Source organism: Alosa pseudoharengus, unplaced genomic scaffold (genome assembly GCF_046254945.1).
Source record: "Alosa pseudoharengus isolate Yale_2024_CS ecotype anadromous, Long Island Sound unplaced genomic scaffold, YU_APseudo_1.1 YU_APseudo_1.1_scf_7, whole genome shotgun sequence".
NCBI lineage: Eukaryota > Metazoa > Chordata > Actinopteri > Clupeiformes > Clupeidae > Alosa > Alosa pseudoharengus.
The window spans coordinates 1,056,851-1,074,729 of NW_027468859.1; the positions used below are offsets into that span (position 1 = coordinate 1,056,851).

At 37.3% G+C, this 17,879-nt stretch overlaps 1 protein-coding gene across 1 annotated transcript; it reads right to left on the reverse strand.

Moving 5' to 3' along the window:
• Positions 1 to 1,444: 1,444 nt before the first annotated feature.
• LOC143110154 (BEN domain-containing protein 5-like) lies at positions 1,445 to 16,746 on the reverse strand. The gene is made up of 5 exons (XM_076273011.1): positions 16,074 to 16,746; positions 15,838 to 15,941; positions 13,807 to 13,904; positions 9,714 to 9,924; positions 1,445 to 1,805 (listed from the first exon to the last, which is right to left on the reverse strand). Exons 2-5 carry the CDS (start codon positions 15,845 to 15,847, stop codon positions 1,666 to 1,668), a joined length of 459 nt encoding a protein of 152 aa, XP_076129126.1. The 5' UTR covers positions 15,848 to 15,941; positions 16,074 to 16,746; the 3' UTR covers positions 1,445 to 1,665.
• Positions 16,747 to 17,879: the final 1,133 nt, after the last annotated feature.

Genomic DNA, 17,879 nt, shown 5'->3' on the forward strand with positions numbered 1-17,879 from the left:
AGGACATTGTGTAACGTATAGGCTAGCCTACTGTTGATGTTGTTTCATAGCCTTTTGCTTGTATGTAGTTAGGCCCACTGCTAGATTTTGACAGGAGCTCGCGATATCGCTTTAAAGTAAGCTACTTGGGCTCACGCAAGCTGTCAAACACTGTCTAGTCGCCTATGTGGTGCACCCCTCTGGTTTATACATCCAGTGTTTATCATATGTTAGCTACCTGTATCTGGATGTGTTGCTATCAGAGCAAGACGTTAGAGATGGCGCATGACATGCAGTGATATGCCTCGTATACAAAAAAAAAAAAAACGCTATTTAAGCACCGAAATGAGGCACCGAAATCCACGTTGTTATTCGATGCAGTTGCTACCGTTTGTGTCGGCACCGGTGCCATATTAGAACCGTGTTCCGGTGTCCAACCCTAATCTTGTCTGCAGTCGTTCATTCAAGATCAACAGAGTAACGCAAGTAACGAACTCTTTGAAATTTCAGTAATTGTAATTGCGTTATTGGATTTACAAAAATACTTCGTTACATGCTCGTTACCACTAAAAGTAGTGGAATTACAGTAACACGTTACTTTGTAACGCATTACTCCCAACACTGCTAATAACAAGCTTAATGTTGCGACCCCATGTTTTAGAAGTATAATAATTTGAGGGGGAGATGTCATGGTATCAGTAATGTAAATGGTGCATTACGTAGTCACTCAATATACAGGAAGTAATGCGAGAGTTCGCGAGTAGGATACGAGATCTGAAACATGTAAGTTCATATATATGCGAGTTGTGAATAAAGAAGACAAGTCAAGTTCAATAAGCTGTGTCGGCCAACAGTTTATTTGACACCATGTGCTGTCATTTTCTCCACTGTGTAAGACTGAATTAGTTTGCGCTGTAATGCTAAGATTATTTTGACAGGCCATAGACTAAATAAAAATCGATATTAAACGGACGCAAAGCAGAATATTGAAAGAAGGAGGCACCAAGGCCAACGCAAGGGGCAAAGACATGGCCGCAGTGAAATTCCTACCCTACAGACGGCAGTATCTTTGCAGATGTCATTTTCAAATAATCCCTGCTGAAAAAACCAGCCTGACCAGCTAAAGGTGGTTTGCTGGTTGACCAGCTTGTTAACCAGCTTGTTTGACCACCCTATGATGGTTGACCAGTTGAAGGTATGTTTTCGCAAGAGTTTTGCTGGTCTAGCTGGTTTTCCCAGCTTACAATGGTAATTCAGCTGGTTTTGCTTGTCGTACCACCTCAAGCTGGTGTTTTAGCTTGTGTTGCTGCATTGCTGGTTTAACTGGCCATACCAGCTTATGTTGGTTAGTCTAGCTGGTTTTGCTGGTTACATCTAGCTGGTCTAACTAGTCATACCAGCTTATGATGGCCATGCTGGCTTATTGGCTGGTTATACCTATTTTAAGATGGAAATAATGACAGTTCTAGCTGGTTTTGCTGGTTCTCACTGTTCAAAGGAAAGAGTCTTAAAATGAGCTGTGTCGTTTAAACATTTAATGGCATACATCAATTATTCAACCAATAACAATAAAACAATAATAACAATAATATAATTAATCAAAAGGAGAACAGGTATATGGGCATATGGGTATATGGGATATATGTGTGTGAGTGTGTGTTTGGGAAGTGTGTATTGTGTTTCAGGTCATTTTTGTTTGTCTTTGTCATCTTTTTTTCTAATGTCCATTATCTTTTGTGACACATAATGCCCCATGGCCCTGGTCCTCTTCCCCAGTTCCTCCTCCTCCACCACGCCCTGGTGGCGCAGCCACCACTGGAAGCATTCTGGAAAGAATATATTGTGCATGAACAACATGAATAATAAGTCGGGTGATTTTACAACAAATCTCTACATTTATATCCACATTTACTCATTAAGTAGATACTTTTATCCAAAGTGACTTACAGAGAAGTAACATTTAAGTTACTGTGTGAAAAATAAGTATTGAATTTGTCGATTTGTTTTTCTTTTCAGTAAATACAGTTAAAGGTTGTATCGGCGATTGCAGGTAACGTCATTTCTGATGCTTGAGGTTTGTCGATTTGTTTTTCTTTTCAGTAAATACAGTTAAAGGTTGTATCGGCGATTGCGGGTAACGTCACTTCTGATGTTCAAACAAAACAGAGAGCTAGCTCGCTACTCCCTCCGCCTTTCTCCCGTGCAATTGAAACTCTCCTAAACGCATCTCGTCAGTGATTGTTTGGATTTGTTTTGGTAGCACCATTTGTTTTTGTGTACAGATCTCAGAGCCTAGGCTGCCTACAGAGACACGTTTTTTGACGGCCTGCTTATGGGGCGGTCAGCTAGCGGATCGTGAGGAAAGATTAGGTAAATGTGATCATTTATGTCTGCAATTGCTGATACAACCTTTAAGCCCCAAATTATTCATACCCCTGGCAAATATCAATTTAATGTTGATTTTCTCTTGGCCAATGTTTGCTCTGACTGAAAATGGCACTGTCACATGCCAAAAGATTGAAAGACAAGGTGGTAGAATCATGGAACCACTGAAAATGGTCAATATGGTCCAATCTTAGTACATACCATCAATAAGGCATTCTTTGGAGCTGTAATAGGTGCATTATATTTTCACCACAGGTCCCAAATCAATGCATGATCTCACAAAACAAAAATGACCCATTTCTGACTATTGTGGCTACTACAATAAGCACGTTTTTTGCTCACATCTCCAGAACCGTATAGAATTGTTGTCAAATTACATTCACATTTCCCGCCGTTTAAAAAAAAAAAAAAAACTCAAAAGTGAAACTAATCTATCTCCTCCTAGACCACTGATCTGATTTCTACAAAATGTGGTACACATAATGGGATAGGCAGCAGCACAGTTGAATTAACAATTAGTTAAATAATAATATGTCATTAACTTTTCTATTAACATATAGTTTGTAAATAAACATTTAACATTTAAATGATGTAAGAAATAACTTAATTAGTGGCAAAAAGACATTTAGTTAACTATTAACAAATATTAATACCATATTAGTTAATAGATTTGTTAAAACATAACATCCAGATTTTATGCAAACAACTAATATTTAATTAATGATGAAAAAACAGGACACCTCGGCGGCCGTTATCCCTTACGTACACTCTATATGAATTAAAAAATATATGAAATAGAAACATATCACACAGAACTGACTTGGCATGAGGTTGGTATCAGAATCGACCCCCCCCCACCCAATTGTGTAAATCCCCCCTATATGAATAACCGGTAACACTTTATAATAGCTACACACAATTCATCATTTATTAAGCCTTTGTTACTTATTAGTTAATGGTTTGTTCATCATTAGTAATTTCTTGTTCATACATAATTTATCATCAGTAAAGCATTTGTTCACACAGTTATAAATGGTTTGTTCATAGTAAATAAGCTAAAAAAAAATCTAAAATATGTTTATAAATTATTGTTAATACTTAATAAATTATGTAGTGCTGTCAGTTAAACGTGTTATTAACGGCGTTAACGTAAACCTATTTTAACGGCGTCAATTTTTTTATCGCGAGATTAACGTTATTTTTGGTCTAACAAAGTTTGTAGTTTTTTCACATGCTGTTGCAACAACTAGTAACGTTAGAACAACTACAACACCACACTGGATCTAGCTAGACCGGAAACTAAACAATATGCCCTGATGAATGGAATGGAACGTTACTGCACATACTGTTTGGATATAATGGAAATCTTGAAACAAACTTGAATAAAAGGCACAAAATAAGGTTGGTGTAAGAGTTATCTGTGTGTTAATGGGATTAATGTGACCATTATGTTCCTATTTTTTGCTCTTTCCAGTTTACTTCTGTGATAACAGGAGTGTCACGAATGTAACGTTAGGCACAGTCAAACTGCCCGTGGCTGACGATAACTAAGTTCGGCAAGCTTACACTGTAACTTTACATGTCATAACATCAACTAAACATAAGTCACACATTCATTCTATCACGTGTAATATGAACGTAGCCTATTTCCTATAACTAGGTGAGATAATTGGCTATGTTATACTGAAGTTCCACAGTTAGCTAGCTATCGTAAATGTGCTCTCTCTGGGCTCTGCTTCCTCCTAGTCCTCCTGTAGTCATGGAGATAATAAACACTAACGCAGTTCTGAACTCCCGGTCGGCTGAATGGTGTTTTAAATTGCTGTGGACACCGCGATGCTGACATGAGTGTGATGCACTCTGCTTTCGACATTCATTTACATTAGATTCCATTCTTTTCAATACAACTCCGCATACCAGCATCGCACTTTGCCGCCGTGTAAATCACGATTCACTTATATTTGGTCGACGCAGCTCCATGAAATCCATTGTTCATCCAGTGTTTGCCTTTGGCGCTGATGTGTATGGCGAGTGACAATGCACCATAGACTGTAGGCCTATAAAATGGCAGTGCACTCATGTCGCGACAAGTTCCTTATTTTCAACTGAACTCAAAGATAATGAATATAGTATGAATATAGATGTTCTGTCTGTTATGCCCTTTATAATGTGTGTACAGTGCATGCACTTCTGCGGTAGCATTTATTTCAGTTTATATCAGCTATATTTCTAAAGAATTGTGTTGCCTCAGGTCTGCTGCACATCTTTTGAAATTTGAAATGAAATAATCAAATAGACCTACGTCTTAAAGTTAAGTTGCTTTGCTTTCATTTGAATCCCAATCAAGACACACAATAATTGCTTTATATTGTTAATATGGACTCCTGGAAAGTTCAGAAATGCAAAATAATATTATTTTAATCATGTGATAAAATATGTAATTAATCGTGATTAACTATAGGAATTACATCATGTGATAAAATATGTAATTAATCGTGATTAAAAAATGTAATCGTTTGACAGCACTAAAATTATGTAATAACATTTTGTTGATGAAGTAATATTTCCATTATTTAACACACACACATGCACTAATGATTAGTTAGGGGGAGGATACATATTTTATAAACCACTTCCTAATACTATAAATCATGATTAACTCATGAGTTACAAGTGGTTAGTTAATGATATTTTGTGAGCTTATCTAAAGTGAGGACTTTCTCTGCCTTGCAACGCATTTTCAAATGAGTTGTAAAGATTACTAGCCCGGCTAACGTCATACCCTCATCTCAAATGAGACGGGGTCTGGGAACTAGGCATTCATTTTCTCGTATTTGAAACGTGGTTTACGAATGCCCAGAGCCGTTTATTGGGCGCTACGAATGTCTATCAAATGCGTCTGTATGTAGCTCATAACGGCTTCGGTGTGTCGTCATCGTCTTGCTGCACCCTCCCCGCTCTGTGATTGGTCCCCTATCTCAGGCGAAAATTTGCTCCATGGTGTCCAGGCTGCCTTGCAGCGCGAATTAAATCACACGCGCAAGGCAGCATGGGAAAACCCAGGCTAAAAGATTACTTTCACACATATTCATTTAGCAGACAAGCGACATACACATGTCAGTCAAATTGAAGGCCATTGACATAACAGTTAAAGACGGGAATCGTACCCCCAACTTTTCAGGCTACTGCATTCTAGTCCAGCTCCTTATCCACTACACTACCTTGGCCCAGATAGAAACACCTTCGACTATACAAGAGTTTCTGTTTTCTTGTACTACACACTGTTAAGCATTTATTAAACATATGTAACCTATTATTAAAAACTGTATTCTTTGTTTGTAAAGCATTATTCCCATATTAATTCTCATCTGTAAATTATGTTTACACACAGTTAAAAATGGTTTGTTCATAGTAAACATGCATATCTATATTATCTTTTTGAATTGACTGTTGTAATACCACTGGGGAGAGGTAGTGTAGTGGATAAGGAGTCGGGTTAGCATGCAGTAACCCATAAAGTTGGGGGTTCAAACCCCGGCGTCCACCAATGTGGCCTGCCCTTTCATTTCATTGACATGTGTAAGTCACATTGTGTGAAAGTGTCTGCTAAATGAATACAGTAAATATAATGAATGAAAATGAATACTGTAAATGCAAATGTAAACTTTATAACTCATTTGTAAATGTGTTGCAAGGCATAAAACGTCCTCACTTTAGATGAGCTCACAAAATATCATTAACTAACCACTTGTAACTCCTGAGTTAATCATGAATTATAGTATTATCCCACTTATTCCAGTGTTGCCACTTGCATTGTGTTCATTTCCTGTTACAATTTAAACTTTTTAATCTGTAAAACTGTCTTGTTTGCAGAACTACTGTACTTCTTTCCAACACAAATCAACTAATTTCTCAACTTGCAGGACAAACTAGTTACAAACTAGTTAAACAGCTACTAGTTCTAAATTATGCAATGTTTTTAGTGACAAAATTAAATAAAGAAATGAAGTATGAAATAAATAAATAAAATACGAAGTAGATAAATAAAATGTGAAATAAATAAATAAAATATTAAATAATATATATATTGACATTGACATTCCACACGGTCTTGCAATGCACCATGAAATAAATAAATATGTCAGTCACCCATCAAGTCGGGACCCTGCACTAAGGACACAGCTCAGACTGGCTACCCTTAAACCACCCTGCACTAAGGACACAGCTCAGACTTGTATCAGTAGTCATAACTCACGAAACATACAACAACAAGAATTTCATTCTAAATGCACACTTTTGGGAAGATATCAGCCGTAAAAATGTTCTGTCGTTTGATAGGTCTGTTTGCTGTGAATCCCTTGCAAGGGTTGATAGACATGCTAGATGTGCACATCTAGCGCTAACAGTTAACACAAGTGTTAGCTAGTTAGAAAATTAACTTCTATCTATGGCAAACGACTAATGACTAGTTGCTATTGCTTCTGAATATGGTAGGGTGCCCAGACATCCCAGTTCACGTCACTGAGCTGAATTCACTTCATTTGTTATATGATATATAAACAATAAAGCTCGGGATGCCAGCTTGCTACATTTTAGGCCCAGTATCCACAACTTTCCACTGACGTTTTAGTTCTTAATATGAGGGTATAACTCAGCAGTCGGCAAGGATTTTCAACATCACTAGCTTTAACGTCCCAACCTCTGACAGCCAAGAGTAAGCAACAGAATCTTTCTGAACAAAAACGCCTAAGTTCTCGCTGTTTGCACTAGCTTTAAGCTTCTGTCAATGAGTAACTATATTCCGATCATCATGGTAAACGGCCGTCACGCCCACCAAGTTTAATGTTTTTCAGGCAGCAAATAATCAGCAGCTAGGTCCCGCCTTGATGGGTGACTGACGTACAGTATGTAGACTGTAAAATCTAATAGCTATTCTTACTTAAAATGTTTAGTTAGTATAACTCAGTTTTTATCTTTTGCTGATTATGTTGATTTTGCCTTTTGAGATTACTTGCCTAAAATGAGTGCAATTTAATGTTGAGGTGGAAAAGTAAACATGACTATTTAAATCAAGTAAACTATACATGAGTTGCTGAGGTTTTGCTACACTGTGAAGTTAGTTAGTTAGTTACTTACCTGTTAGTTAACCTTAGTTTAAAAAAACATGCAAACCGATTGTCTTGAAATTCCTATTCCAGATTAGTCTGTAATTTCAAGTTGTGCAACAAATCAGCAAATGCTTACTTAGTGTAGTACACTTACACTACTGAGAATTCCTATTTAACCTAACTTGGTCATTACAAGTAAAGTATATTGTGTGTTTATGAAACACAACACTTGTATTGAAGGTGTGCTAACTAATTGTACTTTTCCCACAATGCATTTCCAGAAAGCCACAGTCCTGGCTCACATATTTGTAAAGATATCACATATTAATTCTTGCTGAAATTCAATCTTAAATTACAATAAAGGGACAGTGACAATAACGGTTATATATACATGTATGTTATAACGGTATAACGGTAACGGTTATATATACATATATATGTGTAATTTATGTTGATGCATCACACCATCAAGTAGATGACTATCCAAAACACCCTAATGCTGTGGGTAGAACATCAACAATGTGTTACATATATTTAGTGCTTTACTACACTTTGAAAGTACTGAACAGTGAAGGGGGAACCTCACTAAGCACCACCAATATGCAGCACACACCTGGGTGATGCATGACAGCCATTCTGTGCCAGAATGCCCACCACACACCAGCCTGGGTTGGAGAGTGAGGGAGCCAAGTTGGTTATTTGACCAGAGGTCAGGGGAACCCCCTAATCTTTAATGTCCTCACAGTGAGTCAGGACTTTGTTTTACCATTGCATTAAGGCCCCATTTCCTGCAGTTCGGTGTATCCATAACATCACAAAGGCTTTGGGGGTTGATATTATCCTGACCAGAGAGGAGAGTGCCATTTAATGGACAGCCACTAACACCACCATTTCCAGCAGAAACATAAGTTTCCAAGGAAGTCTCCTGGCGAAATACTAATCAAGCCCACATTTGCTTAGCCTCAGTCATTTAGCAGAGACAGGGTACCAGTATGTATGGTTTCCAGCTACAGATTTGTGCCTGTCTATCGGCACTAATTCTATTCACAGGATTAGTGTGTTTTGGATAGTCATCTACTTGATGGGGTGATGTATCAACATAAATTACACAACAACAGTATTTATAGCCTTTAGTGTCACTGTCACTTTGTTATATTGTAATTTAAGATTGAATTTCAGTAAAGATTAATATGCGATTCAAAAAAAATTAAATATGTAGGCCGGGGCTGTGGCATTCTGAAAATGCATTGTGGGAAATGACATTAGTTAGCACAACTTCAATACATGTGTTGAACATACAGTATACTTAATGACCAAGTTAGTTGAAATAGGAATTCTCAGTAGTGTAAGTGCACTACACTAAGTGAGCATTTGTTAGATAGATAGATAGAGATACAGTAGATATATAGATAGATAGATAGATAGACAGATAGACAGATAGATAGAAACAGTAGATAGATAGATATATAGATAGATACTTTATTGATCTCCAAGGTGAAATTGAAGTAAATTGAATTCAAGTTGTGTTTGCACAACTTGAAATTACAGACTAATCTGGAATATGAATTTGAAGTGCAATTGGTTCCATGCTTTTTAAAAGTAAGGTTAACTTAACAGGCTAGTAAGGTTAACAAACTAATTGTACAGTGTAGCACAAACTTCAGCAATTCAAGTGTAGTTTACTTGATTGTTTACTTTTCTACCTCAAAATGAAGTAACAGTCATGTTACGCAAGTAATCTCAACAAAAGACAAAAACTGAATTTTACTTGCTAGAACATTTTAAGTAAGGAAAGCTATTCATTTTTACAGTGAATCTGTTATGTATTTATTTCATATTTCCATTTATTTAAAATGTAATTTATCTATCAACACAGTTGACAATGATGTGTGATAAAAGTTAAAATTACCCATACAGATTTCACCTGATTTATTGTCTTTCCTTGCCTTGGAATACTTTTTCTTAGCTTTTTCAATTTTACCTGTGTTATTCCATGTTATTGCAAATTAACTTGACTCAAAAATGTATGGCAAATATTTTTGCCATGACTAGTCTAGATTAAACTTAACATTTTGAGAATAAAACTGAAATATCATGTTGACTTTAATCTCAACATTTCGTCTTTATTTTTGACATTTAAAGCTAGTTTTGAGGCAGAGCATCCGCTCCACAGCTACAGTCTCTGTGCTGAAAGAGTGAGAATTTTACAGGTGAAAACATCTTTTAGTATAATTTTCTTACCTTTTACGGCCCGGAGTTTTTTTGGAGTGAGAGGTGGCCTTGCCTCTCCCTTTTTAGTGGGGCACTCCTTCCCCGTAATTGATCTGTTTTTTAAAGTTGCCGTGCCCCACACGGCCACTGCCAGCTCCTTCACAAAAATAGAGTCTTTGAGGGAGCTGCCAATCCTCCTCCACACCTCCGCTCTTATCCAGACCCCCTGCCCTAAATGTATCTGGAATACATCAAATTACAGTTAGGGTTTATGCTGCAGAGAAATCAGGCAGTATTTGAGTTTCAGAGATCATTTCCATTTACTTGTTAATTACAGTGCATGAAAATGCACTGTTCTGTTATCCGAAGTTGCTTATTACAGTGCATGAAAATGCACTGTACTGTTCTTCCTAGGCTTCTTCTTATTAGAGTGCATGAAAATCCGATTATCCGATTGTTATCCGATTTATTACAGTGCATGAAAATGCACTGTACTGTTCTTCCTAGGCTTCTTCTTATTATTATTCTTACTGTACTGTTCTTCCTAGGCTTCTTCTTATTCTTATTCTTCCTTCTAACGCACTTAATGCAGCTTCAACTGTTTAACGTAGAAACTTAATTCAAACTGCGTTGCGTAGGTCTTACTAAGGACATGGGTGCTATGTATTTTTCAGCTTTGTAACTTTTATACTTTTTAAACTAGTTAGCATGGTTAGCATAGTTAGCATGTTAGCATGTTAACATTGCTAACATTGTTAGTTAGCATGGTTAGCATAGTTAGCATGTTAACATTGCTAACATTGTTAGCATTTTTAGTAAAACTGCTAAAAATGATTAGCTAGGTTAGCTAAGTCACATGGTTAACATAGTTAGCATGTTAACATTGCTAACATGTTAGTTAGCATAACTGCTAAAAATGATTAGCTAGGTTAGCTAAGTCACATGGTTAGCATTGTAAGATTGCTAATTAGCATAGTTAACATAACTACTAAAAATGATTAGCTAGGTTAGCTAAGTCACATGGTTAGCATAGTTAACATGTTAACATTGCTAACATGCTAGTTAGCATAGTTAGCATAGCTGCTAAAAATGATTAGCTAAGTTAGCTAAGTCACATGGTTAACATAGTTAGCATTGTTAGCATGCTAATTAGCATAGTTATCATTTTTGACAAAACTATTAGAAAACATTAGTTAACATTGTTAGCATAACTGCTAAAAATGAAAAGCTAGCTAAGTCACATAGTTAGCATGTTAGCATTCTTAGTATTTTAGCATAACTGCTATAAATTATTAGCTAAGTTAACTAAGTCACATAGTTCGCATTGTTAACATAGTTAATAGCATTAACATTATTAACATTTTTTAAAAAAACTGCTAGAAAACATTAGCTAAATTAACTAAGTTAAGTAGCTTGGTTAACATTATTATCTTTGCTAACATAGTTAGCATAACTGCTAGCAAACATTAGAGCCATTCCAACTGTCAGTTATCGTCAACTATCTACCTAAATAATTTAATTATTTAAACTATCCACCTATTTAACTGTTCAGTCATTCCAACTATATTAAACCTCATCTACCTAGCAAATAATTTAACCATATAAACTATCCACCTATTTAACTGTTCAGTCATTCCAACTATATTAAACCTCATCTACCTAGCAACCAATATAGTTTGTTTTTACTCTGTATGATATTTTACATCATATTTTTGTATTTTCATGCACTGTATTTCCTTCAGGAAATGCTTTTCTAGTTATTATTATTATTCTAACCAAAATTTCTGTGTCTAATTCAGCTTCAACCGTTTAATGTAGAAACTTTATTTAAACTTTGTAACGTAGTTCTTGAAAATGACATGTGCAATGTACTTTTTGTTTCTGTAAAATCAAGCTTTCCCCCCATAGACTTTGCATTGGCACTATGACATCACAATGGGCTAATTAAATTGATTTGCACCTGTATCAACTGCCAGCTGCTAAACTAGGCCAACAGTCTCTATGCCTCTCCATTCTACAAGGATATAAGGCACATTCCATCAAACTGTCTATCCATCCATCTTCTTCAAACCATTCACTCATCCACCCATTAAACTATCTATCAACATCCATTAAACAATCTGCCTATCAACATCCATTCAACTTCCTGGCTATCAACATCCATTACACTATCTACATTCAACTTTTAAACGATATACTCTCAGGCTTTAACCATACAATCTGGCTCTCTTAAGACTACAGATCCTGTTCAGCAATCTCCTCTGCCCACAACTGTTTCAAAATAAATGTCCTCACTACAATAATTCACTATTGAATAATTTAACTATTTAAACTACTCAACTATTTAACTGTTCAGCCATTTCAACTGCCAGTTGTCATTAACTTTGACTCCCACCAACTGTTTCCTCTGCCCACAACTGTTTCCAAATAAAAGTTTGTTTTGCATTTTATGTCAATATACGTTTTGCATTTTCATGCACTGGTAATTTCCTCAAAATTACTTTGTCTAGTTAAAGTTCTGAGATCTAAAAAGTATTACAGAAAAAAATATTGATATATCATGCAACCCGAATTCCGTAAAAAGGACGCTTTGTAAATTGTTCATGGTTCCAGCTGTTGTGAAATGTTCCTCCTTTAGTTGTCCTAACATAACTTTTCCAGCCTTTTGTTGCCCCATCCCGATTTTTTTTGAGACGTGTTGCTGGCATCAAATTCAAAATGTGCTTATATGGACCTTATGCATGAAAGGCTATTCATGCAGCTCATTCATTTAGGTGTGTTGTAACAGCATATTCTGTGATATTCTGCTCTTTATATGTTGGCTCCAACATTGAATATCTTGTATCTCCTTCTACATTGTAACATGTTAATTCACTAGCTGCAACAGTCAATAGTCAAATTTCTCTCCTTCAACAGTTAATATGTTGTCTTTGTCTCAATTACATATAGGTTGACATGATTTGTAAACAGGGTTCCCACTAAAGTCAAATGTAAAATCCCATGACTTTTCCCTGACAAAAATACCTGAATTTCCATGACTTACTATATAATGAATATAATATATTGACCAGTGTTTCCCATACGTTGAGTAATCTGTGGCGGGGCACCACGAAATTAAAACCGGCCGCCACATATTAATGTTTATGTTGTACTATTTAGTATAAGTATATATACTCTTTTGATCCCGTGAGGGAAATTTGGTCTCTGCATTTATCCCAATCTGTGAATTAGTGAAAAACACTCAGCACACAGTAATCAGTCGCAGTGAATCGCAGTGAGCTGCCTGCTACAACATCGGTGCTCGGGGAGCAGTGAGGGGTTAGGTGCCTTGCTCAAAGGCACCTCAGCCGCTCCTACTGGTTGGGGTTCGAACCAGCAACCCTCCGGTTACAAGTCTGGAGCGCTAACCAGTAGGCCACGGCTGCCCCATTAATTTAAGGACAAGATAAAATCCTTTCATTGAGCTGCGCTTTTTACGCACGCAGCCTTTCCTTGCCCCGCCCCGCTCTCTCTTGTAACGAACCTGCTGCAGCGCTGCCCCTCTTTTGCATGTGCATTTAACAAAACATTAAAGATTGCTGAAGGATTGTTGTTGTCACATAGAAGCAGGCGGGCTAAATTGCTATTAAATCCGCTTAGCATCGTGACCATGCTGCGCAAAAATGATAAAATTGAAAATGATAAAATTCGCTGACTTTCCAATATTCCATGACATTCCAGAAAGTCCATGGCCCGTGGGAATCCTGTGTAAATCATAGCATTCTTTTTTATTCACATTTTACAAAGCATCCCAACCTTTTGGGAATTTGGATTGTACATATGAAGGGGGGAAGCAGTTTATAATGCCCTTTGCCTTTTTTTCCAAATGAGGCTTTGTAGGAATTAATTGAATATTCTGTACAATCTTTTCATGGGCCAAGAGACAACATTTTCTTCCATCCTATACATTGTTTTGTCTAGGAATTACTCTTCAAATATTGATGCTCCTTCCTCAGTAATGTAGCTTTCAGCATGCAAATTATTATCAAGGGCTGAGAGAAAGAAGTAGGATGTGCACTGAAAACATTTTACAAGACTTGGTTTTTGGAACCACTGATACAGACAAGGTTTGGACAAGACCTACCTTTCCATCCTCCTCAAAGAACTGAGCCAACTCATCACCTGGGGCTGAAACAGCATTTGGTGCAACATCCAGTGCAACATTTTCTGTAGCAGTTGATTCTGCAGACAAATAGGTCAAGTCAGATAGTCAGCAGTGTCATCAGCCTATCAGCACTATCATAACCCATATTATTACACGGCTCTTCACAATTCAAGTAGAACGCTCCATTGACTTGAATGGGATTTCCTAAAGTTCTAGCGGTCATTATTTTCGACTAGAGGACCTCTGAAAAAAATAATGACCGCTGTCAATGGCAATGGAGTTTGTGCTTCGGTAACGCTTTAGAATAACATGTGCTTATTAGGTATTAACACTGCATAATAAGCAGTTAACAATTCATTACTAACAGTTAGTTAACTGTTGTTATCCTTTGATAACATTAACCAACTGTTAACAAGCAGCCTTTTACGTTACTTACAAGCATATTTGTTAACAGTTGTAAGTGTTACCAAGCAGCTTGTTAATGCTTGTTAATGGTGTATAAGACAAAGAGGTGGATAACTAATACGCTTATAAGACCTTTCTTACCTACTTGTAGTAAATTTTGCAGCCCTCCAAATCTAAAGTGAGGACCATGTAGCCTAGTGGTGTTTAATTTCCATAATCTTTGTTCAGTGAACACATAAAACAGTTTGTCAGTTTGTCAGCAGTCTAAAGATATTATGCCAGCTTTGTATATAGTTTGGTTACCTAGCAACCGAGGCTTAAAGACGACAAGTGGGTGCGTTCAAAGTCGCAAACATAGGCAAACGTTCACAATCAATTTGAAACATGTTTCAGTTTGCCTTGAACAGAGGCGAACATTCGTGGTCTGTTGCTGCATTAATTAAACACCACTTTTCCATCAGAAACATATTTGTAAAAAGCATAGCTCGTATGATATAGAACATTATCGGAATATAGAATCAATATGAACATTTTCTTCCAAAAACACAGATTGGAATGTAACTCAGTCAGTAACAGGTCACTCTATGGCACAGTAGACCGGGGTTCGATTCCTGCTCACTGCAGCAATTTTGAAGGTGTCTTTTCTCACAGCTAAATCAATATATATACTGTAGAGATAGAAGGTCAGGCTTGTGGAGCTATAGGCTACATGGCTTTAGATTGGGGGGCTGCAAAATGTATTACAAATAGGTAAGAAAGGTCTTATAAGTGTATTAGTTATCCACCTCTTTGTCTAAATACACCATTAACAAGCATTAACAAGCTGCTTGTTAACACTTACAACTGTTAAAAAATATGCGTGTAAGTAACTTAAAAGGTTGCTTGTTAACACTTACAAGCTGCATGTTAACAGTTAGTTAATGATATTAAATGATAAAAACAGTTAACTAACTGTTAGTAATGAATTGTTAACTGCTTATAATGCACTGTTAATACCTAATAAGCACATGTTATTCTAAAGCGTTACCAACTTCGAATTCAGGTCTTTCATATCACTCCGCAACTACTGGAACTTCATTCAGAAGTGAAAAGCAGACGGTTGATCAGTTGTGTTCTAAAGAATGTTTGATTCAAGTTCAGCGTGTGTTGTAGCGAACTATTTGTTTCTCAGCAAAAGCCACGATGAACGGTAACAAATAGGCTATAGCCTAGGCTATGTAGGCTAAATAGTCATATCGTGGGGAGTTTATTGTTTCGTTTTGGCAAGTAGCCGTGTAATATGGTTTATGATAGTGCTGATAGGCTGATCAAGTCAATGGAGCGTTCTACTTGCATTGTGAAGAGCCGTGTAATAATAAGTGGGATAATGCATAGAACGCCGGTCATTATTGGGAAAATAAGACCCTTCAGGGCGGAACAAGACCTTTCCGCTGCGCGTCGGGGTCTGGTTCGCCCTGTCGGGACTTACATTATTTTCCCAATAGATAGATAGATAGATAGATACTTTATTGATCCCCAAGGGGAAATTCAGGATAATGACAATAATGACCGGCGTTCTATACATTATCCCTTACAGATTGCCAGTGATTTGTTTGCTAAACTCACCAGGTGACATGCATTGTTTAATTGCTGCAACACTTTCCCTAAGATCATAAGTCACAGCCCTCAAGTCCCGCAGCTCTACTACTTCTTTTTCCAAATCATCATATCTAGAACAAAGTTGAAGAAGACCTATTAGACAATAAACATTTGACCCTTTGCCTGATGATCAAGCTTTTTCGAGTGACATTCTAACATGACAATCAGGCCAAGCCAATAAGGAAAATAAATTAAGATCTTACTTTCTTTTTAATGTGTTCAGTTCTTCAGTTGTGACTCTGTGTTTGTTTTTTTCAGTTTTGTATTTTTTAAATAGGTCATTGTACACCTGTTCAGGCACCACTCCAGGATCTCCTGTATCATCATCTACATCTTCATCTTCAAATTCATCTTCTTCATCTTCAATTAACTCCTCGTGCTTTTGCTGTGCTATTTTTTCCCTTTTTTTTTCTTTCAATATCTCAAGTAACCCTTTCTTCTTGTTTTCTATCACTTTCTGAAAATAAATGGCAAATCATCAGAAGTAGCACACATTGAAACGCTAGCCTATGACTAGTGTCCAAAAGGCTATGCCTAAGGGAAATTATTTAGGCTAGGTTAGAAATTATTTTTTCTAAGATTTTTGAACTTTGAGGGCCCTGTCTTGGTGATCTGAAACGGTTGGTCAAAGGCGCAAAGCTTAAAGATATTTAGGGGAGTGTTCAGTCCACATTCAGAGTGATTTTGTACTTCTTCTATTTCTTAAAGATGCTCTAAGCGATGCTGGGTAACATCACTTCTGTTGACGTTCAAACAAAACAGAGCCAACTCGCTACTCCCTCGCCATCTCTCCCATGCAATTGAAACTCTCCTAAACCCGCATCTCGTCGATGATTTGCTGGAACAGTTTATAATGATTTTATGGTCCAAGGAGTATTCCAAGTACGTGGTTTAGTGGCAAACCTGGGTAAGTTAACTCAGAGTAAATGGGAAGCCTCCTACAACAAGAGCCCTGTGGCATTGCTTTGTTAGGAGAATGAAGCCATACAGCTCTTCTATTAGGAGGTTTACCCCTTACTCTGAGTTAATTTACCCAGGTTTGTCACTAAACCAGGTATTTGGAATACCCCCCAGGCTGAACCAGGTTGTTTTTGTTGCCGTTTTTGGAGCCTGGGCTGTCCACAGAGATCGTGTATTTTTAGTTTAATCAGGCCTCAGGCAGCTAGCTGATGGTGAGGTGATGTTTGCTGTATGTGACAAAGGGCCCTATTTCCACGACACAAAACCTGGCGCAAAGCAAATTATTATACCGATGCAAAGTTTATTCCTATCTGACGTCATCAACGTGTTCGGAAAAAAAAAAACTGTTTGTAATAAGCGTCCTAATCTGGTGAGCAAAGTGCACTATTTATCTAGCCTGGGTTTTCCCGTGCTGCCTTACGCACACAATTTTATTCACGCTGCTATGCAGCCTGGATTCTATGGACTTCGTTTTCACCTCAACGAAGGAACCAATCACAGAACGGAGGGAGGGCAGCAAGACGATGACGACACACCGAAGCCGTTATGAGCTACATACAGACGCATTTGATAGACATTCGTAGCACCCAATAAACGGCTCTGGGCATTCGTAAACCACGTTTCAAATACGAGAAAATTAAGTTCTCAGACCCCATCTCAATGACATGAGGTCTGACGTTAGCCAGGCAACTATTTAGCTAGCAATTACTCTCATTAGTGAAGGGTTAAATACCCTTCCTAAATGCCTTATTTAAACTATTATGTGTGAGAGTTCAAAGTTGTCAATAAGACAATGTTTACATTTAAATTCATAGCGAACTGCCTTGTTTAGTACGGGGTCATCCCTATGTTCCCCGGGTCCTATGTTCCCCGCTTGGGGTTAGGGTTAGGGTTAGGATTATGGTTATGGTTAGGGTTTTAAAAAAGGGTCCTATGTTCCCCGGTCCCATACAAAGCGGGGAACATAGGACCCGGGGAACATAGGTACGCTCCCTTTAGTACAGATTTGGAATCTTCTATAAATGTGCGCACAGGATTGTGGGTGTTCC

Excerpts from the sequence above, each read along its gene's own strand:
- LOC143110154 (XM_076273011.1), bottom strand. Across the intron at positions 9,925-13,806 it reads TCTTTGAGGAGGATGGAAAG|ATACATTTAGGGCAGGGGGT; the intron begins GTAGGTCTTGTC and ends GATGTATTCCAG. Across the intron at positions 1,806-9,713 it reads AAAACTCCGGGCCGTAAAAG|AATGCTTCCAGTGGTGGCTG; the intron begins GTAAGAAAATTA and ends TATTCTTTCCAG.